Source organism: Halichoerus grypus, chromosome 15 (assembly GCF_964656455.1).
Source record: "Halichoerus grypus chromosome 15, mHalGry1.hap1.1, whole genome shotgun sequence".
Classification (NCBI taxonomy): Eukaryota; Metazoa; Chordata; class Mammalia; order Carnivora; family Phocidae; genus Halichoerus; species Halichoerus grypus.
The window spans coordinates 57,314,920-57,342,667 of record NC_135726.1 but is presented as its reverse complement, the minus strand read 5'-3'; the positions used below and the strand labels follow the sequence as shown (position 1 = coordinate 57,342,667).

At 47.9% G+C, this 27,748-nt stretch overlaps 1 protein-coding gene and 1 long non-coding RNA gene across 2 annotated transcripts; both read left to right on the top strand.

Moving 5' to 3' along the window:
* The first annotated feature begins 21 nt into the window (after positions 1-21).
* On the top strand, positions 22-27,748 carry OSCAR (osteoclast associated Ig-like receptor). Its single transcript, XM_078063596.1, has 15 exons — positions 22-516; positions 1,215-1,247; positions 3,391-3,732; positions 4,675-4,956; positions 5,599-5,744; positions 12,843-13,032; positions 16,205-16,240; positions 16,371-16,661; positions 16,948-17,244; positions 24,402-24,446; positions 24,863-24,946; positions 25,050-25,077; positions 25,512-25,573; positions 25,877-25,947; positions 27,352-27,748. Exons 1-15 carry the CDS (start codon positions 480-482, stop codon positions 27,493-27,495), a joined length of 2,088 nt encoding a protein of 695 aa, XP_077919722.1. The 5' UTR covers positions 22-479; the 3' UTR covers positions 27,496-27,748.
* LOC144380210 (uncharacterized) lies at positions 17,296-21,051 on the top strand. Its single transcript, XR_013444131.1, has 2 exons — positions 17,296-20,316; positions 20,904-21,051. It is a non-coding gene; the product is annotated as an uncharacterized LOC144380210 (long non-coding RNA).

The window sequence follows — 27,748 nt, the reverse complement described above, 5'->3', positions numbered from 1 at the left end:
AGTTCTTCCTGGAAGTTTTAACTCTCGTCCCGGAAGGGCTAGGTGTCTTCTGTGGATTCTCTCAGTGCCATAGGTGACCTCTAGGGTAGCTCACTTTTTTTTTTCCCCCACTCACCGGGTCGGCCTCTGTCTTTACATCAGACTGGGAGCTGCTCTAGGGCAGTGATGGGGTCTGAGTCCTCTCTGTGCCCCCAGAATAGCGCAGCACAGGGTCTGGCACATAATAGGTGCCAGTTTTTAGTCTTTTTTTTTTTTTTTAAGTTTAATTGGTGAACGCAACTGGTTGTGACTGCCCCTTCTCCCAGGTTTTTCCACAGCACCATGGGGATGTGACACGGTCACCCAGAGGCCCCCACTTCCCTCCTCCCTTCCTTAAACAGAGCTCTGGCTCTGACTTCCTGACATTGCATTTCCTGAGAAGTGAGAGGGCACAGCTGAGCCCTGGCTCCTGCTTCTGCTCCAGCCAAGATCTGCCCGCCATGGCTCTGGTGCTGATCCTCCAGCTGCTGACCCTCTGTGAGCCACCCCACCCCCTTCTCCCCGGGTCCCAGGCTGGTTGGGGTGCAGAGACACAGGCTCTGGGGACCTGGACACCCTGAGTAGGGAGGGGGAAAGGAAGAAGGCTAATGAGTCTCCCTGAGGGCAGGTGCAGGATGGTGAGGCAGCACTAGCTGAGGGTTCAGAATTCTAGACCAGAATAAGGGGACAGGACTTAGATCCTTGGGTCCTAACACAGAAGGACACATGGGTCCTGAATTCCTGTTCCTGGACAAGGAGAGAGTGGGGGCAGGATTCTCTGGGTCTTGAGGCAGGAGGGTGCGAAGGACCTGAACTCCTGGGGATAGCAAGTGCAGAGTCCTAGATTCTGATGTAGGAAGAGGATGAAGCCAGAACACCTGGGTCTCTGGGAAAGGAGGGAGCTGGGGACCCAGACTCCTGACCCCCGGGGAGGAGACATTGTGGGCTCAGATTATTGTCTCCTGAAAAAGGTGGAGTCCAAGGGTCTGATCACTGGGTGTAGAGGAAAGAGGGGACTGGGCCAGACTTGTGAAGTAGGTGGGGATTAAGAGCCCCGAGTTATGGCTACTGAGAGAGGACATATGGGTAAGATTCCTGTTTCTCAGAGGAAGGATTTAGATGTCTGAGTTTGCAGTGAGGTAGGACTGGGAGAAGCCTAGGGCTTTGAAGAGACTTAGCTCCTCCACCTTCTACAGGGCCTCTGTGTCATGCAGACCTCACTTCAACTGGTGAGTAATATCTCCCATCCATTCACCTGTAAACTGCTGACAACCCATTTCCAACTATTCAGATTTTATTTTGGTGCTCAAACTCATCCCAGATTTCCATATTTCCCTCCCTCTTCTCCCTTTTTTCATCTTTTCCGTCCCTCCCTCCTTCCTTTCTTTCCTTCATATCTTACTCCCTTTAGTGACCAGTGTAGGTGAGTAGTGAAGACCATGAACTTTGGAGCTAAAGAGACCTAAGCTGGAACCCCACTCTCACCATATTATTCATTTACAACTTTGAACAAAACACTGCTTGCTACTCAGTTTCCTTCTCTGTGAAATGAGCTGTTGTGAGGATTTAATAAAATCATCCCTGGCTGGCTCAGTTGGTAGAGCATGCAACTCTTGATCTTGGGGTTGTGAGTTTGAGCTCCATGTTGGGTATAGAGATTACTTTAAAAAATAAAATAAAAGTATTTTTTTTTAAATCACGTATGTAAAACCCTTGACTCAAAGCTTGGCATAGTGCAGGGCTCAAGAAATAGGACCTCAGGCAATGCCAAATTAACTCCCCCATTTGGAAGCCCATTTCCACAAGAGTAGGATCCTCCACCCTGAGATAGCCTTGAGTTTCTTTCCAGGTTTTCCAATTGGTGAGATCTCTTTCTCTCAAACCTCCCTCATGATACTACAACTTCAAATAAGAATCGCCCAGAAAACCACTGATACGATACCTTAGCTATCAATTTATTTTAAATTATTATTTTTTAAATGATAAAGCTAACATATATTCATGGTTTAAAAAATGATTCCCAAAGGACATAAACCTCTCTCTTCCCCTTCCTCATCTTCCTTAAATAAGCTCTGAATCCTTACAAAAAGTTTCCATGCATTCAGACACATACATGTATTTATATACTTCTTTGTTGTCTTGCCAAGGCAAAATTGATATTTCATGACTCACACTGTTCTGCATCTTACATTTTTTCACTTTACAATCTCTCTTGGAGGTGTTTCCGTATTATTATAACGAACTCTACGTTTTTTTAACTGCTATTTAACATTTGCCATTGTATGGTTGGATTCTAGTTTGTTGGCCCTCTTGATGTATATTTAGGTTGTTTCCAGTGTCCTCTCCCAGCCCCACCCTAATCAATGCTTCAGTGAGTACTCCAACGTGAGCTTTTTGTGCCCACGTATGTACAGTTGTCTAGGGTGAAACAGTGGAATTATTAGGGCATGCCCTTTGTGTATTTTGATAGAAAGGGATGAACTGCCTTCTCAAAAGGTGCACTCAAGTGTACCTAACTACCTATTTCACCATATCTTCACCCAAACAGAATATAAACCATTGTTTTAATTTTTGACAACCTGATAGGCAAAAAAATCTTACTGTTGTTTTAATTTTTTTTTTTAATGATTACCAGTAACATTAAGCAACTTACCCCCTCCCCATGTGTTTTCATCCATTGGACTTCCTCTTCTGTGCACTACCTGGTTCCTATGTCTTGTCCAGTTTTCAACTGGGCTGGGTTTAGGATTTCTTTCTATACTCTTCATCTATGGGATTAATGAATAAGTCCTTTCTGCCAGTGCTATAGCTTTTTTTCTAGCTCCGTCTATTTTCATACACAACTTTAAAATTTTGCAGTCATCAAATTAGTTAACCTTGTCTCTTCTGAATTTTTTGTTTTATTTTTTAAGATAGCTTTCTCTTCCCAAGACAAATATACTTTCCTATATTTTCTTCTAATACTTTTACAGTAAAACAAAACAAAATAAAACAATGTAGGTCTTTAATTAACCTGGAATTGGTTTTGGGGCATTTGGTCTGGAATTTGGTCTGAGGTAGGGATACCACTTTTTTTTTTTTTTTTACCCAAATCAATAGCAAGTTTTGGCAACCACTGAAATATGTTGACTTTGTTAAAAATAGTCTGAAGAGCAATTTACAAGTACAGATTTCTGGGACCCAATCCCTTGACATTACGTTTAAAAACCATGGAGTAAAGCTCAGGAGTTGCCCTGCTACTCTAATTTGCAGCTAGTCTTGACAATCTTTGACTGGGGTCCAGCATCTCCCCTATTTTACAAACAGGAAACTAAGGATGAGAAAGAGGCAGGGATTGCCCCAGGTGATTCTCTCCCCACCCCATCTCCTCAGGCTCCCAGGAATCCCAGGGCCCCAGTAGCCCTGTTTTTTCAGTCCCCCCAGCCTTATACCCCAAGCCATGGCTGGGGGCTCAGCCTGCTGCAATTGTAACCCCTGGGGTCAACGTGACCTTGAGGTGCCGGGCACCTCAACCTGCCTGGAGGTTTGCACTCTTCAAGTCTGGAGAGATCACCTCTGTGCTGTACCGGGATGTGTCCATGGAGCTGGCAGAGTTCTTCCTGGAGGAGGTGACCCCAGCCCAGGGGGGCAGTTACCACTGCTGCTACCGGAATCCAGGCTGGAATCTGGGAGTCTGGTCCCACCCCAGTGATACGTTGGAACTGCTGGTGACAGGTGAGGTCCTGGGGCGGGGGGAAAAAGAAGGGACCAGATGTGGGGTGTGATGAGGGAGGGAGAAGGAGGGACAGAGAAATACAGGGAGAGAGATACTGAAAGAGACATACAGAGACAGGCTGGTACAATGACCCAGAGCAAAAAGAGCTACGTGGGGAGAGAAAGAGAACCAGAGAAACAGGTGATTCTTAACCAGGGACGACTGTGCCCCCCAGGTGAACTTTCTGGTAATATCTGGGGACATTTTTGGTTGTCACTACTACCAAAGATGCTGCAAACATCCAACAATGCACAGGACAGCCCCCATCCTCACCCCATACAACAAAGAATTATCCAGATTTATCCAAAATGTCACCAGTGAGGTTAGGAAACCTTGGGAGAAACCCAGAAACACCAGAAGAAACAATTCCGGAGACGCTGCCTCCGAGATCCAGGGTAGTGAAACGCACAGGACGGGGAGATCAAAACAGGGACACGGAGAGAGACTTTTAGTGAGGCTCAGGCCAAGAGAGAAAAGGGGACAACCAGGGAGAGAGAGGCAGAGACACAGAGAAAGGTGCACTTGGGGACGAAGACACAGGGGGAGGCAGGGACAAGGATGCAAAGGGCACAGAGACCGACACGGAGGCAGAGAAACTGTGGGAGACACTGGCAGAGATAGAGAGAGACAGCGGGGGGAGGCGGGGGGGGGAGAGAAGTTCAGAGAGAAGTAGAGGCTGGGAGGCCAGTGGACCGGGGAGAGGGAGTGAGAGCGGGGGGGGGGGGGGGGAGGTGGAGGGGGGAGAGGGAGGGAGGGAGGGAGAGGAGGGCGGGAGGCGGGGAGAGGGAGGGAGGGAGAGGAGGGAGGCAGAGGGAGCAGGAGGAGGGGCGGGAGGGAAGAGGGGCGCAGGTCCGGGGGCGCAGGGCCGCGCCAGCGCTCGTCCCGGCCCGTGCCCCTCGCAGACCAGCTGCCACCCCCGTCGCTGGTGGCGCTGCCCGGGCCGGTGGTGGCGCCCGACGCCAACGTGAGCCTGCGCTGCGCCGGCCGCCTGCGGGGCATGAGCTTCGCGCTGTACCGCGTGGGCGTGGCGGCCCCGCTGCAGTACCGCGACTCTGCCGAGCCCTGGGCCGACTTCCCGCTGCGCGGCGCCAGCGCGCCCGGCACCTACAGCTGCTACTACCACACGCCGTCCTCCCCGTACGTGCTGTCGCTGCGCAGCGAGCCGCTGGTCATCAGCGCCGACGGTGAGCGCCACGCGCCCCGCCCAGCCCCTGCGCCCCAGCCCGGGGGTCGGGGCCGCCGCTTCCTCCCTGCTCCCCAGCCCGGGGGTCCGGGCCCCCGGTTCCTCCCTGCTCCCCAGCCCAGGGGTCCGGGCCCCAGCCTCTCCCTGCTTCCCAGTCCCGGGGTCCCAGCCACCGGTTCCTCCCTGCTCCCCAGCCTGGGGTCGGGGCCCCAGCCTCTCCCTGCTCCCCAGCCTGGGGGTCCGCACCCCCAGTTCCTCCCTGCTCCCCAGACTGGAGATCCAGGTCCCCAGCCTCTCGCTGCTCTCCAGCCCGGAACCCCTGGTTCCTCCCTGCTCCCCAACCGGGGATCCAGGCCCCAGCCTCTCCCTGCTCCCCAACCTGGGGGTCTGGGCCCCCAAGCCCTCCGTGCTCCCCCTCCCAGGGGTCCACGCCCAGTTCCTCCCTGCTCCCCAATCTAGGGATCCGTACCCTACCCCTTCTTACCCAAATCCAGGAGTCCAGGACCCCTGCTCCCATCGACCCACCACAACTTTGAGACTGGGAGCTGTGTCCCCGGTCTCACCCTGGAGGTTCGAGACCCAGAGAGCAGGCCCAGACTGTGGGTTCCGGAGCTGAAGGCCTCTCTCCCTTGCTGTCCTGCAGGCTCGGGCTCCTTGGACTACATGCAGGGCAACCTCGTCCGCCTGGGGCTGGCCGGCCTGGTGCTCATCTCCCTGGGCACACTGGTTGTTTTTGACTGGCGCAGCCAGAGTTGTACCCCAGGCAGTGCCCCAGGCAGTGTCAGGCCCTGAGCCCCAGAGGACTGGACACAGATGCCTCGCAGTGTGAGAAGACTTCCCAGAGACAGGGAGAAGGACCAAGGATTCCTGGTGTTGGACTGGCCCCACAGTCCCCCTGGCTGAGCCCAGCTTCTGGGTCACAATAAGCTTCGTACTGTGTGCTCTAGCTCCCTTCTGGGTCATTCCTCTAGTGCATCAGTGGAAGGCTCTCTCCGTGGTTAAGGCTTCCTAGTCTCGAGGCCTGGGTTCGATGCCCAGGGCCGCTGCTCACTCACTGGGTTATTAGGAAAGAGACCTTTCCCAAGTCTCAATTGCCTTGAATGTAAAATGGGCTGACTGATAATACCCACTTCATAATCTTGTAGGATTAAGTGGGCAATACACATGAAACCCTTAAAAGTGACTGGCCCATAGTAAATGCTCAATAAATGTTAGCTATCCTATAACTGCGGTTTCTACCAGATGCTCAAGGCCGGAATGTAGTCCCCCCCCCCACCATTGCGCATGCTCCAGCTGAACTTTTAAGCAATTCACCGCCATTTCCTTCATGCCCCCCAAGCCTCTACTTCTCTCTGAACTTCTCTCCCCCCTCGCCTCCCCCCGTCCTTGGTCGACAAGCAAACCTCTTCCAAACCCCTCCTCAGACCTTCTGACCTCGGTAGACCAAGATCAGATCAAGGAGAACTTCTTCCCTATTTAAAGCTTCATTTGTGTGCAGTGCAGGCCGTTTTCTTGAACCGTCATTACGATTAAGTGGAGTCCGTTGCCAAGGCAACAGCAAGGGCAGTGTGCGCAGTCGAGCACTGACCTGGACATTTATACATGGCACCTGGCCTGCTCCCCACGGGGTCTTGGCTGCCTTCACAGTTGTAAAGCTAATGCAAACCATTCCCCAGTGCAGCCCGTTTGCTCTCCCCTCTTGCCTCTCTTTCTGGAAGGCCTGACTACATTCAGTTTCTCCTGAGTTTAGTAATTTAACTTCTACTTTAATCTTGGTAACCCGATGCCTTTATCATCCTCATACACACATACACACATTTTTCTGTCTCTAAGCACTTCTTACCGCACAACACTTGTGTTCCCTTCTTGCTTATGCCTAATTTTGATGGAGCACACATCCTCTTCTATTGTTACTAAGTTTTCCACCTTCCCCTTCTCCTCTTCCCACTCTATGAAGGAGAGGATGCCTTCCATTTTTTGGACAACCCCAGCTCCATCACCCACAAGGGGGATAGCCTTGAGCAATTTACAGACCCTCCTGAATTTTTATCCCTGAAAGAGGAAACTAAAAATATCTACCACGTTGGTTTGAGATAATCAAACAGGATAACTTGTCCCCAACGTGTGGAGAGAGATCATAAAAACTCAGATCAGCAGTTTTAATCTATCCCACCCCCCCCCCTTTTGGGGAGACATGATTAGGAAGCAAAGCTTACATCACAGCCCTGTACACACATCCATTTACATCTATAAACTAGAATTCAAGTTCTATGAAGCAATATTCACTACTATTTTATTATAATCTATTTTATTAAAAATGCTGATCATGACTCCTTTCATTGATGGAACAACTCCCTAACACCCACAGTGAGACACGATTTGAGGAAGTTGAGCAATATTTGTTGGTGTTCTTGGTTACAGAAACTGATCTCTGGACTCATATAAAGACTGGGAAATTCAAAATATGGATAAACAGCATAAAAAAAAATGCTATTTCAACACCCAGTTCTCCTAGCGGTTGAGATTTGGGTACTGCAGTTAAGCAGAACTGAAATCCGAAGTCAAGTTAGCCACCTGGGTTCACTGACTTGCTGAAGAGATTGGAGGAGAGACTCCGAGCAGGACTTTCTGGGTTTGTACTTAGTACCAATGTGGGACTCCTGTGGAGCATATCCTGGGCAATCTCCCTGTGAACTGGATGTGGACGTGGGAAATCAAGGGAGAAGCAGGGATCCAGATTCACAGGAGGGAACCAGACCTGGATGGGGCTGCAAAGTCATCAAATCCAGTCTTCTCATTTTACAGATGGGAAAAGGGTGGAATGGAGGGGTGGCATGAAGCTCCCCCATAGTCTTACAAGAAATCAGTGGCACATCAGGGAGGCTCCCCAGGAATTTGTACTTCAACTCGGCCACATCTGTTCATTCACTTTACTAGTCAACCACTCATCCCACTCATTGTCATCCATCCATTTGTTCACTGATTCTCATCCTTGTTTCTTTCTAGCCATCCATCCATCCATCCATCCATCCCCTTTCCTCTTGCTCTTATTTGAATATGTACCCTTCCTTTTGCCCTTACCCATCATTAATTCATTCTTACATCCATTCATCCATATTTCCCTTTATTAATCGGTTAACTTATTAATCTACTCACCTATTTATTGTACTTATTCAGAATCTATCAACCAACCTTTGCATTTATTTATCCAACAAGCCTGAAGATCTCTTCTTCCTAAATTGGGGAGAGGGGGAGGGGGAGTTGGAAAATTTAATAACGATAGAAGAGGATGTGTGCTCCACCAAAATTAGGCATAAATCAGGAAAGGAACACATGACTGTTGAGTGGTGAGAAGTACTCTGAGATGGAAAATGTGTGTATGAAGATGAGAAAGGAATCAAGGTTAGCCAGATGAAAAAAAATATTATTATTGATAGATAATGTTAGTAATAGAATATTGTTTTTATTTTTAAAGATTATTTATTTAAAGATTTTATTTGTTTGAGAGAGAGGGAGAGGGAGGAAGTTGAGCAATATTTGTTGGTGTTCCTTTCTGTCTCCAAGCACTTCTTACCGCACAACACTTGTGTTCCCTTCTTGCTAACTTTAGCACAAGCAGGGGGAGCAACAGAGGGAGAGGGAGAAGCAGACTCCCTACTGAGCAAGGAGCCTGATGCGGGGCTCGATCCCAGGACCCTGGGATCATGAGCTGAGCCGAAGGCAGATGCTTCACCAACTGAGCCACTCAGGCGCCCCTATTTATTTATTTTAGAGAGGGAGAGCACATGAGACCATGGCAAGGGGCAGAGGAAGAGGGAGGGAGAATCCTCAAGCAGAATCCCCACTGGGCATGGAGAATGACTTGGCGCTTCATCCCAGGACCCTGAGATCATGACCTAAGCAGAAACCAAGAGTCAGCTGCCCAATTTGCTGAGCCACCCAGGTGCCCCCGTCACTTCCACTTTTGAATGAGGAAAAGAAAGGGGAATATTATCACATTTAACTATTGCAAAGCAATTTACCGTTCTTGAGGCAGTGGTTCCTTTTTTTTAAATTTAAGATTTATTTATTTTAGAGAGGGGGGAGGGGCAGAGAGAGAGGGAGAGGATCTCAAGCAGACTCCCTGTTGAGCGCAGAGACCCCGATGTGGGGCGTGATCCCACGACCCTGAGATCACAACCTGAGCCAAAACCAAGAGTTGGATGCTTAACTGACTGCACCACCCAGGTGCCCCAAGGCCATGGTTACTTTTTTTTTTTAATATTTTATTTATTTGAGAGAGAGAGACACACAGCGAGAGAGGGAACACAAGCAGGGGAAGTGGAAGAGGGAGAAGCAGGCTTCCCGCTGAGCAGGGAGCCCAATGCGGGGCTCAATCCCAGGACCCTGGGATCATGACCCGAGCCCAAGGCAGACGCTTAGTGACTGAGCCACCCAGGCGCCCCAAGTATTTCTATTTTTAATTTTTTGAGGACCCTCCATACTGTGGTTGTACCGGTTTGCATTCCCACCAACAGTGCAAGAGGGTTCCCTTTTCTCCACCATTGTCAATACTTTTATTTCTTTTTTTTTTAATTTTAACCATTCCGACAGGTACCTCATTGTGGTTTTGATTTGCATTTCCCTGATGATTAGTGATGCTGATCATCTTTTCATGTGTGTGTTGACCATCGGTATGTCTTCTTTGGAAGAACATCTATTCAGATCATCTGCCCATTTTTTAATTGGATTGTTTGTGTTTTTACTGGTGTTGTGTTGTATAATTCTTTATATACTTTGAGTATTAACTCCTTATCAGATATATCATTTGCAAATCTTTTCTCCCATTCAGTAGGTTGCCTTTTTGTCTTGTTGATGGTTTCCTTTGCTGTGCAAAAGTTCTTTATCTTTATTTTGATGTAGTTTCAATAGTTTATTTTAGCCTTTTTCCTTTGCCTTAGGAGACATATCTAGAAAAGTGCTATGACTGATGTCAGGGAAATTACTGCCTGTGTTTTTTCCAGGATTTTTATGGTTTCAAGTCTCTTAGATCACAAACAAGACAAGGATGTCCATTCTCACCACTTTTATTCAACATTGTACTAGAAGTCCTAGGCATAGCAAACAGACAAGAAACAGAAATAAGAGGCATCTAACTGGTAAGGAAGCAGTTAAATTTTCACTATTTGCAGATGACATGATATTGCATATAGAAAACCCTCAAGACTCCACCAAAAAGCTATTAGAAGTAATAAATGAATTCAGTAAAGTTGCAGGATGTAAAATTAATATCCAAAGATTGGTAGCATTTCTATATACATTAATAACGAAGTAGCAGAAAAGAGAAAACTAAGAAAACAATCCATTTAGAACTGCACCAAAAAGAATAAAATACCTAGGAATAAATTTAATCAAGGAGGTGAAAGACCTGTACCCTGAAAACTATAAAACATTGATGAAAGAAGTTGAAGAAATGGAAACACATTCCATGCTCATGGATTAGAAGAATTAATATTGATAAAATGTCCATACTACCCAAAGCAATCTACAGATTCAATGTGTTCCCTATCAAAATATCAACAGCATTTTTCACAGAACCACAACAAATAATACTAAAATTTAAATGGAACCACAAAGACCCCAAAATAGCCAAAGCAATAAATCTACTATCAGGCATAAGCATGGCCCTGATCCACTTCTCCTCTAACCCTAAAGGCAACCATAATCTGGTGCAAGTCCATTTCTTTTTTAAGATTTTTTTTTTTTTTACTTGAGAGAAAGAAGAGCCCACGCGAGCACACGAGCCAGGGAGAGGCAGAGGCAGAGGGAGAAGCAGACTCCCCACTCAGTGGGAAGCCCAACACTGGGCTCAATCCCAGGACCCTGAGATCATGATCTGAGCTGAAGGCAGACACTTAACCGACTGAGCCACCCAGGTGGCCCTGGAAACTTTCCTTTTTAAACACTGTGGTAAACTACACATAACATGTACCATCTTGACCATTTTTAGATGCATGGTTCCGCAATGGTAAGTACATTCACGCTGTTGTGCCCCCACCACCACCACCATCCACAGAGCTCCTCATCCTGCACATCTGTGCCCATTAAACCACGACTCCCCCTCCTCCAGCCCCTGGCTCCACCATCTACCTTCTGTCTCTATAAATCTGACTGCTCTAGGGACCTCCTAGAAGTGACTCATACGGTATCTGTCTTTTTGTGTCTGGCTCATTCCATTGAGCATAATGTCCTTGAGGTTCACCCACATTGTGGCAGGTGTCAGAATGTCCTTCCTTTCCGAGGCTGAATAATATTCCATTGTGTCTCCAGACCACGTTTTGTTTGCCCATTCATTCGTCAATGGACACTTGGGTTGTTTCCACTTCGTCCACTGTGAATAACGCTCATGAGAACATGGATGTACAAGTATCTCTTTAAGACTCTATTTTCAATTCTTTTGAAAATATACCCAGAAGTGGAATTGCTGGATGGTAATTAATTTGATTCAGTTTTTGAGCCTCTATGCAACTCCAGAGTCAGGGGATGTGACTTTGCTTCTTGGCGCCCCACTCAAAGCACACACGTGCTTGTTTTTCAGTTTCCATAATTGTATCAACATTTCTTGTCCTACATTTGCTCCTCTCTCATTGCCTTTTTTCCTTCTTAGCTTATGTCCTCCTAATAAATCCCCTAATTGTCTTTCAATGAGGTTTTGGGAAGAAATGTATATGTCCCATCTGCATGTTTATGTGGAAGTCCTTATATCTGTCCCTAAATTCAGCAGTCCCAAATTCTAAGCTTTACAAGAGTTCACTCCTCTTTTAAACTTTGAGTTTTTTGCATCCCACAGCACCTCACTTAAAATTTCTAAAGGCTTAAATTTCAATAACATTTAAAGGGATAAATTAACATATCAATTTTAGCCAATTTAGAAAGCACAGATAAGCAAAAGGAACAAAAAATGTTGAGCACAATTCTACTACTCAGAGAATGACACTTTTGTAAATAAACTAGATTTACCTTCTAGATTTTTCCATGTGCACATCATGCCTGGGTTGTCTCTTGTTCTGTCTACACCTCAACCAGATGTGGAACACAGCTCCCTAAGTTCTCCTGAAGAGCCTCTTTCCGCCAGAGATCTAATGACAGATTCCACAGAAGAGATTTCACTGAGGAGATAGTTCACATCGCGTCCCCACAACAAACCACTTACAAACCCACCACAGACATTTCTCTTCTTCAAATTCCTTTTCTGTTATGTTGCCTGCCAGTGAGGGTTCTTCTGTCTTACCTTCTCTTTATAGGGCCTGTTGTCTCATTCTCCCAGATCCCCACCACTCCGATGCCCTATGACTTCCCACCACTTTGCCCTCAGCTCTGACCCCATTCCTGCCCTCAGCATCCCTGGGACATAACCCAGAAGTTGTGCACATCGCTTTGCTCACATCCTGTGACCAAAAGGACCCACAGTTCCCTGAGGGAGAGAAATGTTGTGGGTTTTTTTTTAAGATTTTATTTATTTTATTTGAGGGGGTGGGCAGCGGAAGAGGGAGAGAGAGAAGCAGACTCCCCGTGGAGTGCAGAGCCCAAGGTGGGGCTCCATCTCATGACCCTGAAATCACGACCTGAGCCGAACCCAAGAGTCAGATGCTCAAGCGACTGAGCCACCCAGGCGCCCCTAGAGAAATGTATTCTTATTCTGGATCGCTGGGAGCCCAGGTATTTGCTGTCACAGTGCAGAAGGGGACGATGGGATTGAAGTCCAGTTAGCAGTGTCTCGCATGCTCTGCATACTCATGGCTCTGCCTTAGAAGTGGGTGGCTGACCTCTGGGCTGCCAGGAGGACTCAGTGCATCAAGCCTGTGGGAAGTGGTTTGAGAGTGTGTTGCAATAGTCATTTCCTGATAGAGACTAGAAGACAGAAACTCCGGGTATGCAGAGTGGAGGACTGAAAAACCAGGGGCAAAGCTGTTCCTGCACGTCCTGGAGTCAAGAGGACATCTTGGCTTCTCACCACCAACAAGACTGAAGGAAGATCCTTGGAAGAGGCTTGTGGGTGCTGCCATGATGCCCCAACTCTTGGCTCTGCTCTGCACTGGTAAGTCACGGAGGAGGGCAGCCACTGGACGGGTGGGGCTGGGCTGTGGCAGCAGCTGGAGTTGGTGGGGCCTGTGGGGTGGGTAATGGCGTGGGGTTAATAAACACAGACTAGAACCTTCCATTTCCTGAATACAAATTATGTAGAAGGGACATGTTGGGTGCTTTACACACATTTTCCTGTTTCCCCAAACTCAGTCATCCCTGAACTTCCCAAGACATTTTTCCCTATGTACGTGACCTCTGTATTCTTTCCTATGTGATCTTCCTCTTTAAATTCCCCAGGTTTTTGTATTATTATTTTTGTACTCAACTCTATTTTAAAAGAAAATCTGTAAAACACTTCTATTAATGGAAAATCAGGGTCCCTCATCAAAAACAGACCCTGTTCGCCTCTGGGCCACAGTTTCCCCAGGTCCTGTTTCTGAGAGGTAGCAGTGAATGCAGAAAGCCGGCTTCAGTCTAGCACTCGGCAGTGGTATTCTTCCATGGGATCTGAGAGAGTGCCAAGAACCGAGAAGACAGACTTTCTCACACAGGCTCAGTGACACTTCCTCTCCTGTCATTGACCTGAAGTCATCTTACATCTCTTAGAGAAAGTCTCCCAAATAATTCTCTTCCCCATACTGCATTCAAGGAATCTGAAAGTCACAGCTGAAGTACCTGCCAAGGTCACTCTGCTGCTAAGCGGAGAAGCTGAATTCAAATTCTGGTCTGCACAGTGCCAAAGACCATAATTTTCCATTGGGCCATACGAAGGAATTAAAAGGTCCTAATTTGGGGGTCGGGGGGTGGAAATGTCTGGAGGGTGGATGAAGGGAGTCATGGTTAGAAAAACCTCAAGAAGGTAAATGAGCAGTGGATCCAATGATCTTAGTAGGTGCCAGCAACCTTCTCCTGTAAAGGGCCTGATAGACAGGCTCTGGGGTTACATGGTCTTTGTTACCTACCGTTCAACACCTGTCAGAATGGCTCTCATCAAGAAGACAAGAGGTGTTGGTGAAGACATGGAGACGAGGGACTCATGCACTGTTGGTGGGAATGCAAACTGGTGCAGTCACTGCAGAAGACAGTATGAAGGTTCCTCAAAAAGTTAAAAATAGGGGTGCCTGGGTGGCTCAGTCGGTTGGGCATCTAACTCTTGATTTCAGCTCAGGTCATGATCTCAGGGTCGTGAGATCAAGTCCTAGGTTGGGCTCCTCACTGAGCGCGGAGCCTGCTTGAGATTCCCTCTCTCCCCTTCCCTCTGCCCCTCCCCCACATGCTCGTGCTCTCTCTCTTTCTAATAATAATTTTTAAAAAAGCTAAAAGTAGAACTGCCATATGATCATCAACCCCACTTTGGGGTTATATATCTAAAGGAAATGAAAACATGAAATTGAAGGGATGTCTGCATCCCCATGTTCACTGCAGCATTATTCACAGCAGCCAAGGCATGGAAATGACCTAAGTGTCCATCCATGGATAGATGGTTACAGAAGATGTGGTCCGTATTATTCAGCCGTGAGGAAGAAGGAAATCCCACCATTTGTGACAACATGGATGGACCTTGAGGGTATTACACGAAGTGAAACAAGTCAGAGACAGAAAGATAAATACTGTATGAACTCACTTTTCTTAGGATCAGTTGGTCTAGATCTGAAAGGAAGGCCACCAGGGAACATACACCTCACCCTTCCAGGCAATACCAATCTTAGATTTTTGAGATTTCCTCCGGGGTACCAAGGAGAGGACTCATGGCGAACCGTAATGTCAGGGATGCATTAGGCCATTCCCCAAGGGCAGACAGAAGCTTCTCCATGCAAAGGACTGCGTTCTCAGCAGCTAGATGTCCCTTATCATAGGGTAGGGCTCTCCCCACTCCTTCCCCCGCTCTCAGTTGATATGGATGGTTATGCTGTTGCGTTGGGAGGGAATTTGGGAAATCATTATTTCTGAAATCATTATTTCAGAAATCTTCGCAAATGACTTTCTCTACATAAGACCAACTCCATTGGTCAACATGTATTTGTTGAACATCTGCCAAAGTCCACACTGCATTCTAGGTAGTGAGGATGTATTCTCTGCCCTCAAGGGGCTTAAATTCTAGTGATTCCAGATCTCTTATGAACCAAAGAGCATCAGGAATAATAGGTGTCTTTAAAACCTAAGTGGTTTCTTTTCCCCCCAGCCAAATGGTTTTTGTCATTATTAAGATTTCTCTCACACTCAAGGAGCCATGGCACCAGGGGAAGGGTGGGTCCTGTGCCCTCTACAATGTTGACACGCTCAGGAGACACCCGAGTGGCACATTTAGGGTAACAGGGATGATCAGGGGCCAAGTGTAGTGTCCCTTATCCTCTCTCCACCATCAAATCTAGAGATGACATCACAGGATACAACAGACAATAGGGTGGATGGATAAAGGACGGGTAGTGGGGGAAATCGTTGGGCTCTGAGGCAACATGGCAAGGCCATCCAAAGTCCTGGGGCCATTGTGAGGAGAAATGACCCTGGGACAGTGAAGTGGGACAATGTGAGAAATGACAGAGACTGTGGTAGACCCCCAAGGATGTCCATATCTTGACTCCCAGGAGCTGTGGATATGTTCCTTTATGTGGCAAAGGAAATGCAAGGTGGCAGGAGGGATTAAAGTTGCTTATCAGTTGGCCTTAAAGTAGGGAGCTTCTTCTGGATTATCTGGGTGGTCACAGTGTAACCAACCACACGATCCCCAGGGTAGCAAAAGAGGCAGAAGAGGGTGTCAATGCACCAACGATTCCTAGTTTTAGAGCCAGAGGAAAAGGCCACTACCAAGCGGTGCAGGCGCCTCTAGAAGCTGTGAAAGGCCAGGAAATGGGCTGTCATCTAGAGCCCCCAGAAGGAACACAGCCCCGAAGACACCCTGGTTTGAGCCAGTGGGACTTGTGTTGTTGGATTTTTCTAACCCACGGAACGGCCAGATAATAAATCTGTGTCATCACGAGCCACTAGACTTGTGACAATCTGTGACACCAGCAGCCCTAGGAAATTAACATAAGGGGCAAGCCAGCACCCATGCCAGATGGGTTCTCCAGCAGGAGGCTGGGACTGCCACTGAGCGTGATGACAGGGCTCAGCGGCAGCCCCTGGGGAGGCCCCTTGGGATGGGGTTCCAGGCAGGTGCTCATGTCTCATGGATGGTTCTCTTGCAGGGCTGTGTGTTGGCCAAGGAAGCAGGACAACTGACGGTGAGTTCCTTCAGTCAGACCCTCCCTCCCCTTCACTCCAAACTCCCCGTGTCCCTTCTCTTTCCTTCAAGGGGTTTCCTGAGAGCAGACAAGGGCACCAAATCCCATCCCCAAATCTGCTTCCTTCCAGAGTCCCTTCCCAAGCCCTCCCTCAGGGCCTGGCCCAGCTCGGTGCTGCCTTGCAAGAGTAATGTGACGCTGCAATGCCAGACTTCTACCAAGAATGTCAACTTTGTTTTCAGAAAGGGAAAAGTTCCTTTGCAGTCTGTGCAATCACGGGCTTCCACAGAGGGCCTGGCTGAATTTCACCTCACTGACCTAAAAACCGACAATGCTGGACAGTACACCTGTGAGTACTCCAGACTAGGGAGCCCGTACATAAGTTCACAGCCCAGTGACGTCCTCCTACTGCTGGTGACAGGTGAGGAGGTGCCTCGGGGGACATAGGGTCTTGCAGGGACAGGTGTGGGGGAGGAACCCGAGGGAGGGAGGGAACAAGGGGAGATGGAGAAACACAGAACAGAATGACCTGGCTCAGCTTCATCCAGGGCTTCCTGGGGAAATCTTCCCACAGTCAGAGTGGAAGGAGGGTGAGACCAGGGATCTGTCATTTCCCCCACTTGGCGGGAACCCCTGCCAGGAGAATAAGGGAGGGTGGGGGACCCCGGGCTGCTCCCCATGACCTTGGAGCCCTCCTTTTCTTCCAGGAGATTTACCAAAACCTTCCCTCCAAGCCTACCCAAGGGGTGAGGTGAACGTAGGAGAAAACGTGACCCTGAAGTGTCAGGGGCCAGCCAGTGTTTACGAGACTGTAATGTTCGCTCTACTGAAGGCAGGAGCGGCAGGGCCCATACAGCTCCGGGGTCCAGTAGAGAAGGAGACGGACTTCTCCCTCCAGACTGTGACAGTCAGTGATGCCGGGAACTACAGCTGTGTGTACTTCCAGACAGGGATTCCTTTCTGGGCTTCGCACCCTAGCGATCCTCTTGAGATCCAGGTGACAGGTGAGGTTTGCACTGTCAGGAGGACCGCAGCTGGATTACCTGCCTGCTGAGGTGCTGGGTCCTGAGGGAGTGCGGTGCGGGCACAGTCTGTCTCCACAAGACTCTGCAGCTTGGAGAAATCATTTAGGAAGAACGAAGGGAGGGCCAGGATTCTGTGGAACAGTGTAGAGGATCTTCTGCCAAGACAGGGAGCAGAGATGGTGGAGAACCACATAAAAGGAGGCTGGGTGGGGGCTTCCCACTGTAGGTGGCCAGATGTACTCTGGGGGGACAGGCTTCAGGGAGGGGGGATTTGCAATAATTGACCCCCACTAGGAAAATAAGATGTAGCCACAAAACCATCGCATATCTCCTGGGCAGGGCATAATTCATTTAGACTAAAATGTGAATGACACCTCCTGGGGTTATGCAGGAGGAGGTTCTAACAAAAAGGCAGAGGAGGGGGCAGAGAATAACACAGCCCAGGAGGATCTTCCTGAGAAAGACTCAGAGACTGCAGCAAGATCTGTGTTCCATTTTCATTGGGACTCTAGCACTCTTGCCTTTTAGCTCACTGAGTCGAGCTTTTCTCTTCCTGCCGAGCCCTTTCTGTCAAGAGGAATGATTTTTTTAAAAACCATGGCAAAAGTGCATAACGTATAAGTTACCATCTTATTTGCAAGTGCACAGCTCAGTAGTATTAAGTGCACTTGCACCACCACCCACCTCCAGAGCGCCCTTCATCTTGCAGAACTGAAACTCTGTCCCCATCAGATAGCCTCTCTGCACCCCCCCACCCCCAGCCCCTGGCTCCCACTATCCTACATTGTCTCAATATATCTGACTAATCCAGGAACCTGACATCACTGGAATCATACGGTATTTGTCATTTTGTGACTGGATTTTCTCACTCCGAAATACGTTCTCAAGGTTCACCCATACTATAGCATATAGCTGGATTTCCTTCCTTGTTGAGGCTGATAACGTTCCATTTTATGGGCAGACCACATTTCGTTTACCTATTCATCAGCTGATGGACATTTGGGTCCTTTCCACCTCTTTGGCTACTGGCCTATCACCTCCTGGCCACCTAGTGGCTATCGATTCTTTTGGATGTATACTCAGAATTGGGATTGCTGGATCTTAGGACAGTTCTACCTTTACATTTTGGAGGACCCGCCACCATACTGTTTTTCATAGTGGCCACGTTCTACGTTGCTACCTACAGGGCACAAGGGTTCTGTTGGTTTGTTCAGGAAAGGGATGTTTTTTGGCCCTTGTGCACTAGGGCTATTTTTGACGACTGAATTTGTCCAGGACAAGCGGAGGAAGAGAGGCCAGTAGGAACCAGGCATCCTCCTGGATGGGGGCTGAGCACCCCAGTACTGACATGAGGACCAGTCATACCTGCACAGGGCAGTAAACAGAGAACCTGGAATTTCCAAAAAGCTCATGGTGCCGGGATTCGGGGCTCCTGAGAAATGCCACGCAGGAGAGGACAACAGGTGAAGTCAGTGGACCTGAGTTAAAACCACAGCTCTGGCGCTTGCTGTGAATATTCCTCAACTCAGTTCTTTGCCTGCCTTTCCCTCATCTGTCAAGTGGGGGGGAGGCAGCAATGCACACCTCCGACCCATACAACTTCTGTAGGAAGGAGAGAGAATGTAAGCGATCAATTATAATGGAGAGTTTTGAGGATTGTATTCAAGACACTTGGTTGCAAGTGAAAAACACCTACCTTGAAGTGACCTAGGGAAAGTGAGGGGAATAGATCAGCCCTTGGAATTAAAGAGGTCATTCAGGGTTTCCCAATCGGGCACTACTGACATTTTTTGCTGGATAATTCTTTTTTTTGGGAGGGGGGGAGAATGGTGCATCCTGTGCATCATAGGATGTTCAGCTGGATCTCTGACCTCCACCTGCTACAAGTCTTCTTTGCCAACTGTGACAACCACATCATCTCCGGACACTGGCAAGTGTCCCACGGAGTCCGGACTATGCGTGGCTAGAAACCACTGGGATCATGGGCCAGTAAATCGTGGGAAGCACGTGGATGCCACCTGCTTCAGAAACTGGAATGAGGGACCGGAGTGTTGCCCGGATTCTTTTCCCCTCTGACACTTGTTTGTGTCCTTATGGTGCCCATGTCATTCTCTTTTAGTGGGGACCAGCTCCCTCTTTTGGGCAGAGAGCATGGCTTTTATGAGCTGAATTTATGAGCAGCTCATAAATTTTACTCCTGGAGAAGCATCTGACCCTCCTTCCCAGACCCAGTTCAAAACAGACAGACACACAGACAGACAGACAAAGGGACTGGGGAGGGCTGTGAATAGTCCTGGTCAGCTTAGCCTCTAGATCGATCCTAGGAAATGCTCATGAGAGAATGCTGTGCAAGAAAAACCCCAGCACCATCCAGGGTGACTCGAATGTAGGGGGGAATGAGCAGTTCCTAAAAGAAGGAGAGGAGCTACCCTCTGATCCTATGGTCTGAAATTTGTGTCCCCCACCCCTGCAATTTCACATTGAAATCCTAACCCCTAATGTGACAGCTTTACGAGGCGGGGGCCTTTGGGAGATGCTTAGGTCTTAAGGGTGGAGTCCTCATGATGGGACTAGTGCCCTTATAAAAGGAGACCCCAGAAGCTCCCTTGTCCCCTTCTGCCACACAGAAGAGCCCCACCCCCACCCCTGGACCATGCTGGCGCCCTGATCTCAGATTTCTGGTCTCCAGACCTGTGAGAAAAAGATGTCTGTTGTTCATCAGCCCCCCAGCCTGTGGCATGCTGTTAGAGCAGCCTAAAGGGGCTAAGACAGCTAATAAGGGTGGGGTATCTGCTCAGCAAGGGTGTTTGCTACAGAATTACAGAGCCCTGGACAGAGCAAGAAAACTCCAAGGTCCTGAGGTTGATCTGGAGACCACGGGCAGCAGCACGGGGTAAAGGAGTTTTCTGTCTACCCCAGGGTGGGGCCACAGAGCCCAGGAGTGAGGCAGGGAATTCACGGGTCCAGGGAAACCTTTCCTGCATCTAAGATCCAGCTACTCCATTGCCTCCTACGTCAATGTGAAGGACATTCCCCCCAGGGATAAGTCAGGTAATTGGGATAAAGGGAAGAACATTCAAACAACCATAGCCATTTGAACAGGGATGAGCACCTGTCACTTAGGTAGATGGCCCCCCTGTCTGGAAGAGTGTGTACCTACTCTTGTTTTGCAAGTAATTACAAGCATTTGGATTTTAGTTAGTTAACAAGCTATCTTCCTATAGATTACTTAGCTTCTGTCTGCCTCAGTTTCCGTACCTGTTAAACGGGGCTGATAGTAGTACCTACACAAGGGACTCATGGTGAGATTTTGAGGAGTTAAAGGACCTAAATCCTTTCTAAACTGTCTGGTGGACAGCAAGTGTCATCGAAGTCATCTAAGTCTTTACTATTATTATCATTATGAACACCCCAAACGTCCCCCTCTGCATGGCAAAACAGCTTTATCAAGAGCTGCACTCCTAATGCGAGACTTTCCAGGAAACAGAGAACATCTGAGGTGTATACCCCTCAGATGGTAACAGTAAATATCCTCATTGTTACAATGAATTACAAATATTAGTGGAGAATTTCATGACCTCCTAAGGTCTTCCAGGTTCTAAAAGGGCCAAGGGTGCATGTCTGTGTCTTTAACTCAGCTCAATTGCACGTGACAAGGTTAAGCACAGATGAGATGGTCTTCAAAACATGACGCTCAAAGAGACAAAACCGGAAGAAAAATATTGTAGGTTGGATCTGCTCTCTGTAGAAGGTGGACATTTTAAATAATTTTGGGTTATTCCACAACTGGTGAGTCATTTGTTTTTTCTCTTCTTTATCCTTGGCATATAAGGAACCTTCTGAGTTTCTTGATATGCTGCTCCCAGCATGAGTACGTCAGTGACAGAACAGCTCAACTGGAAGGACCCAGGAAGCTGTCGTCAAGCCCAATCACCACCTTTCCCGTGTTCCTTCAGCAACTGTTCAAACCCTGACAACCGTCACCAAGGGCAACAGGCTGAGGAAGACAGGAGGGTGTCATCTGGGGGGTGGGGGGTGGCAGGGAGATGATTGAATATAGGTGCACTGACAGATTACTGCAAACGGAGCCCAAGAGTTTCCCTTTGGGATTCGCCAGAGCTTTTTATAAACCCTTTTGACATTTTTGGTGGTCACTGCTGGGGATGGGGGATAGAGGATGCTCCCGGCATCTAGGAGGCAGAGACCACAGAAGCTGCAAAACACCCTGTGATGCCCAGGGCCCCTCCCCACCAAGAACTATCCAGCCCCGAATATCAATGGCGCCCAGGTTGAGAAACCCTGCTCCAAGCCCACTGTCTAGTTTCCAGGTAGACACCAGAGTTCTTGCAGGGATTTTAAGGGTGGAGACCATACTCTCCTCCAATTCCTGAAGCCTCTAATTCCTTAAACTATGTGCCCCGGACCAGTAGCTGTTTCAGAAACTACTTACCAGAGTACTGTCTTCCTTCAAGGTCACTTGTGGTGTTTTGGGGTTTTTTTCCCTTTTATCCTGAAGTTTGATTTGTCTCCCGTTTCCCAGCAACTTCTTCAGAGCCAGACCCTAGGAGCCTGATGGTTCGTGGGGTTTACTCATCATTTCTAAAGTTGGAATGAGATCAATGCAGTCTCTGGTTTGGAGGAGAGCAGAATGTACCTGGCAGGGGGTAGGAGGGAGGGTGAGTAGACAGGAGGTGGTTGAGTCGAACAGTGTCCCACTTCCTGACGGTGTGGCTCCACAGGACAGAGAGGCGAAAAGCTGCAGGTGATACTGCAGGGAACAGAGGAAACAGTGGTCCGGAGTGAACAAACTTCCCAGGTCTGCTGCCTTCTTGGAAGCTCAGGGCTGGGGGAGGAGGTGGGCTCTTCAGATGGTCTCAGGGGTCTGCTTCTTCTGCTTTGGTCAACTCGTAGCCAGCACAGCTATGGATGGTAAAGGCAATGAAGAGTGATGTGGTGAGTATCATCACATTAGCAAGAGTCCCATCCCGGTCTCTGCTACTCACTAGCTGTGTGACCCTGGGCAACTCATGTAGCCAGTAGGCTGGACACCCAGGAGACAGCTGATGTTGAGCCTGGAGGTAGCTGGAAGCAGAATTCCTTTATCCACAAAGGAGATCAGTCTTTCTCTTTGGGCCTTCAACTGATTGGATGAGGCCCACCCATATCACAGAGAGTAATCTGCTCTACTCAAACTCTGCTGACTTCAGTATTAATCACATCTGTTTTTTTTTTTTTAAAGATTTTATTTATTTATTTGACAGAGACACAGCGAGAGCAGGAACACAAGCAGGGGGAGTGGGAGAGGGAGAAGCAGGCTTCCCGCGGAGCAGGGAGCCCGATGCGGGGCTTGATCCCAGGACCCTGGGATCATGACCTGAGCCGAAGGCAGATGCCTAACGACTGAGCCACCCAGGCGCCCCCACATCTGTTTTTAAAAATGAATTTTAGTTAAGATTGCATTTATTTTATTTTATTTTAATTCCAGTGTGGTTAACATACAGTGTTATATTAGCTTCAGGTGCCACCTTCCTGGCAACCAGTCTAGACTGGTATTTGACCAAATAACTGGTACTGTAGCCTAGTCAAGTTGACACATAAATTTAACGATCACACCCGCCTACACTCAAGTCTTGGGGTCCCTGAGGGGGTCTGAACACTTCTGGAATACACTCGCCTTTTCTCTCTGCATCCTATCTTACTTAATTCTGTTCCTAGATAGACCCCAAACTCAGAAAACCGTCCTCCCACAAACCAGCCAGAGAACTGATAAGAATTTCCTTTCTTTTGGGAAATCTGAAAAACACTACCTAATAGAAGTAACAATCAAATAACAGTCCCATACCCACCACCCAGAATTAGACTTGTTTAGTTTGTCGTATTTGTTCCAAGTTGTTTTCTTTCCACAAATAAAGATAAAAAAAAAGAGAGTCCTCTTTCCTTCTCAACATTATTCCCATTATTTCCCCCCTTCCCAGTAGAACCCTCTGCCCTGAAGCTGGTGTTATTTCTGTGCATGTTTTTATATATTTTTACTACATGGACGTGCCTTTGTAAACAATGTATAGGGGCGCCTGGGTGGCTCAGTCATCAAGTGTCTGCCTTCGGCTCGGGTCATGGTCCCAGGGTCCTGGGATCGAGCCCCGCATTGGGCTCCCTGCTCGGCGGGAGGCCTGCTTCTCTCTCTCCCACTCCCCCTGCTTGTGTTCCCTCTCTCACTGTGTCTCTCTCTGTCAAATAGATAAATAAAATCTTTAAATAAATAAATAAATAAATAATGTATAGAGTTTTAAATTTTATTTAAATTTGATTGAGATACCACCTTACACCAGTTAGAATGGCAAAAATTGACAAGGCAAGAAACAACAAATGTTGGAGAGGTTGTGGAGAAAGGGGAACCCTCTTACACTGTTGGTGGGAATGCAAGTTGGTACAGCCACTTCGGAAAACAGTGTGGAGGTTCTTCAAAAATTTAAAAATAGAGCTACCCTATGACCCAGCAATTGCACTTCTGGGTATTTACTGCAAAGACACAGATGTAGTGAAAAGAAGGGCCATATGCACCCCAATGTTCATAGCAGCAATGTCCGCAATAGCCAAACTGTGGAAAGAGCCAAGATGCCCTTCAACAGACGAATGGATAAAGAAGATGTGGTCCATATATACAATGGAATATTACTCAGCCAACAGAATGGATGCATACCCAACTTTTACATCAACATGGATGGGACTGGAGGAGATTATGCTAAGTGAAATAAGTCAAGCTATGGTTTCACTTATTTATGGAACATAAGGAATAGCATGGAGGACATTAGGAGAAGGAAGGGAAAAATGAAGGGGGGGGAAATCAGAGGCGGAGACGAACCATGAGAGACTATGGACTCCGAGAAACTGAGGGTTTTAGAGGGGAGGGGGGAGGGGGGATGGGTTAGCCCGGTGATGGGTATTAAGGAGGGCACGTACTGCATGGGGCACTGGGTGTTATACGAAAACAATGCATCGTGGATCACTACATCAAAAACTAATGATGTATTGTATGGTGACTAACATAACATAATAAAATTTAAAAAAATTTTTTAAAAAGAATAAAAAATTTTTTGATTAAATTTAAAACTTAACTCAAGAATTCCGTCTTCTAGGTAAAACTGAAAGGAAGTCTCCCAAGATGGCAGAAACAGAGCTAGGTAAGAGAGTCGAGCTTCCTGGGACACACAGTCATTCACCCGTGGGATGAGAGGTCCTTGTGCAGCCATGAGTTATCCACCCCTGGGAAAATTCTCGAGGATGTGTGTCTATCTGTTGGTGATGCCTGAAGGCTGTAGCTCAGTACAAGGTCTTCCGAGGTGGGGAGGATCAGAGGCACAGCTCTGCCTCCTCGGTAGCTGGGCCACTTTGGAAATAGTACTTCAACCCTCTGACATTCAGCTTCTGCATCTGTAAAATGGGCATCACTCTGTCTCTCTCCCAGGATTCTTGTAAGTATGAAAATAACGTAGTGAGCTCTCCAGCACGTGGTAGGAACTCGATTGATGGAGACACACTGAGGCACCAGAGTGTCTCAGGAAACCCTGGGCCCTCTTAACCCCTCACCTCTCCCCAGGGACCACTGGGATCACCCTCTTTGTCATCTTCATCTTTCTCTTCCTCCTTGGAACCTTCCTCATCTGGAAATACACCCGATGTGGTGAGTTCAGGAAAACAACAGCTAAATATTTGGGAGGAAATGGGAGAAATAGAATGGGAAAGTTAACACCACAGGGTTGATCCTGTCTCTCTTTTATCCCCAGGGGCAGCTCCGGACAAGATGACCAAACGGTAGAGCTACTCAGAGGATCCCATATGCCCATACTTAACTCTTCCTCCATTGTTGCCTTGACTACTCAAGACCTTCTTTCTTACCTCAACATTTTATGTGGCCCCAAGCAGCCCCAGCAACCATCCTGTGTCTCTCCATGTCCTCTCTTCTTACAACCACCCTCCACTTCTCACTCAGTGTTCTTTCCTTGGATCCTTTCCTCATGGACCACACTGCCCCCAACCACTTCCCCTCCTCACCTCTCAAGACTTTGCTGAGCACCCGAATGACTCAGGGACCCCAGGGAGGGGTGTATGAGCGTCGAGTAAGTGGGGGGGACTTTGGTTTACACATGATCTTGCTTGGCACCTCACCTCCATCTACCCACAATGATCCCGATTCCTTTTACCTTTACCAATTTCCTTTACCTCTAATGCTTCACTGTTTCTTTTAGGTCCCACTCTAAGGAACCTGAAGAAGTGGGGCCAAGTATTCAGCCTGAGAAAGAAAGTGGTGGTGGGTACATGTGTGTGTGTATTTGTATGTGTGTGGTGTGTGCACACACATGTGCTGCTTGTGCTCACGTAAGCACGTGTATTTGAGTGTGCATGTGAGTCCACATGTGTAGGTGTGCAGGGATGTATGCATGCATGTGAACATGTGTGTGCATGTGTGTGAGAGCATGCATGTGTAGACATGTGTATGAGTGTGCTGTGTGTGCACATGTGTGGTTTGCGTGTTCTTGTGCATGTGGATGTGTGTATGAGTATTCATGTGTGCACACACGTGCGTGCGTGCAGACTTAACCCCGGAGCCTAGGGGTGAAGCAACAGCAGAATTTTTCCTTCCCAGATCCACCCGCAGCTATGACGAGCTGCTCTCCTGCCTCGGTGAGTTTCCGCTGTGGCCATTTCCCGTCATCCCCTCAACCCAAGCTCTCTGTCACTCCCTCCAGTTTTGTCAATGGTTTGGGCCTCTGCTTTCCTCTACCCCCACCCTTGCTCTACTTTCCAAGAGAATCTGGTCTGAAATTTTCTGTGCCTTCTCTGGCCAGGGGACCTTCATCCCATGACTTGTCCTTTCTGGGGACATTTCCCCATGTGACATGGGATGCACATCACCTTCTTTCTAGGATGAATGGGATGATTTAATGAGCTCAGAGCCACACAATGATCAGTAGGATCCCAGGCATGGTGTAAGCATTCAGTGCTCCTGAAGCTACTATTATTATAAACTATCTGTTATAATCTCGGGCCAGTGACTTTCCCACCCTGAGCCTCTGTTTCTTCATCTGGACAATGGGGATAATGTGCCCCACCTCTTCATGCTATTTATGAAAATATGGTAACCACCTACCATGAAGTACCTGCATACTACAACCTGCAGTTATCAATAGTGACCCTTACTGTTTTCATTTACACTTCAATTTTTTTAAAAATTGCGGCAAAATGCATATAACATAAAACTCACCATTTAACCTGTACAAGTTAGCAATTGTTGGAATATTCACAATGCTGTGCAATAATCACCATTATCTAGTTCCAGAACATTTTCATCACCCCAGAGGAAACCCCACAGCCTTTAAGCACTCTCTGCATGCCCATACCCCCACCCCAAGCCCCTGACCACCACTAGCTTTCTGTGCCTAAGGACTGACCTATTCTGTACATTTCAGATTAACACTCTCTTTGGTGGCTGTTTGTATGAATTATCTATGGTTTCATAACAAATGATCCCCAAACACAATGGCTTAAGGCAACACTTATGATCTCACGGTGTCTGCAGGTCAGGAATCTGGGTGTGACTCACACTGGTCTCACAGGCTGGCATGAAGGGGTTGGCCAGGGCTGGTTCAGGCTTGGATTTGTTTCCACACTCACTCACTCAGGTGGTGGCTGGCAGGATTCAGTGCCTTGCTGGCTGCTGGCCAGAGACCACCCTGACCATATGGTCCCTTCCGTAGGACAGATCGTAACCCAGCAGCTGGCTTGATCAGCATGAGTGAGGGACCTGAAAATAGACAGGTGTGAACAAGCGGAAGTCAGTCTTTCACCCCCTAGTCTGGGACACGAAGACACAGGACAGCCCATCCTTTTCACTTACTCTGTTTGACAGATGCATGTCCCTAGGTCCCACCAACCTTCAAGAGGGTAGGGGACTGCACCAAGACTCAAAGTGCAGGAGGCTCTTTCTAATACAGCTGTCTACCACACTGTTGTTATAAATGCTGAATCTTCACAATCCAACACTCTTTCCCGGGAATACTTGATCCTTTTCTCCTTGCTTCCCTTCAGGATAAAACATCCCAGGTCTCAAGAGCTGAGGAACCCTATGGAGTGACTTATGCTGAGCTGAACACCAGAGCCCTAAGTGAGGGTCCCTCCAGCCAGATGGAGCAGCCTCTGGAAACCTGTGTGTACTCAACCCTTAAGGCATAGCCAGGAGAGCACCTGGAGCCTGGGAAGGAAGAACTTCCAACAAGGGGATGGACAACGGAGAGAGGACCCTTGAGGCACTAAGCAAATGGGGATCCCTTTCCTCAAATCTCCAATGAAGACTTGTTTACTTCTTCTAAAAATTTATTTTTTTTAAATAAGAGGTATCATTTGCATAGAGTAAGATGCACAAACCTTATCTCTACCTATCTCCTTTGGTATAACCACTGTCCAATTAAAAACAGTATTTCTAGCA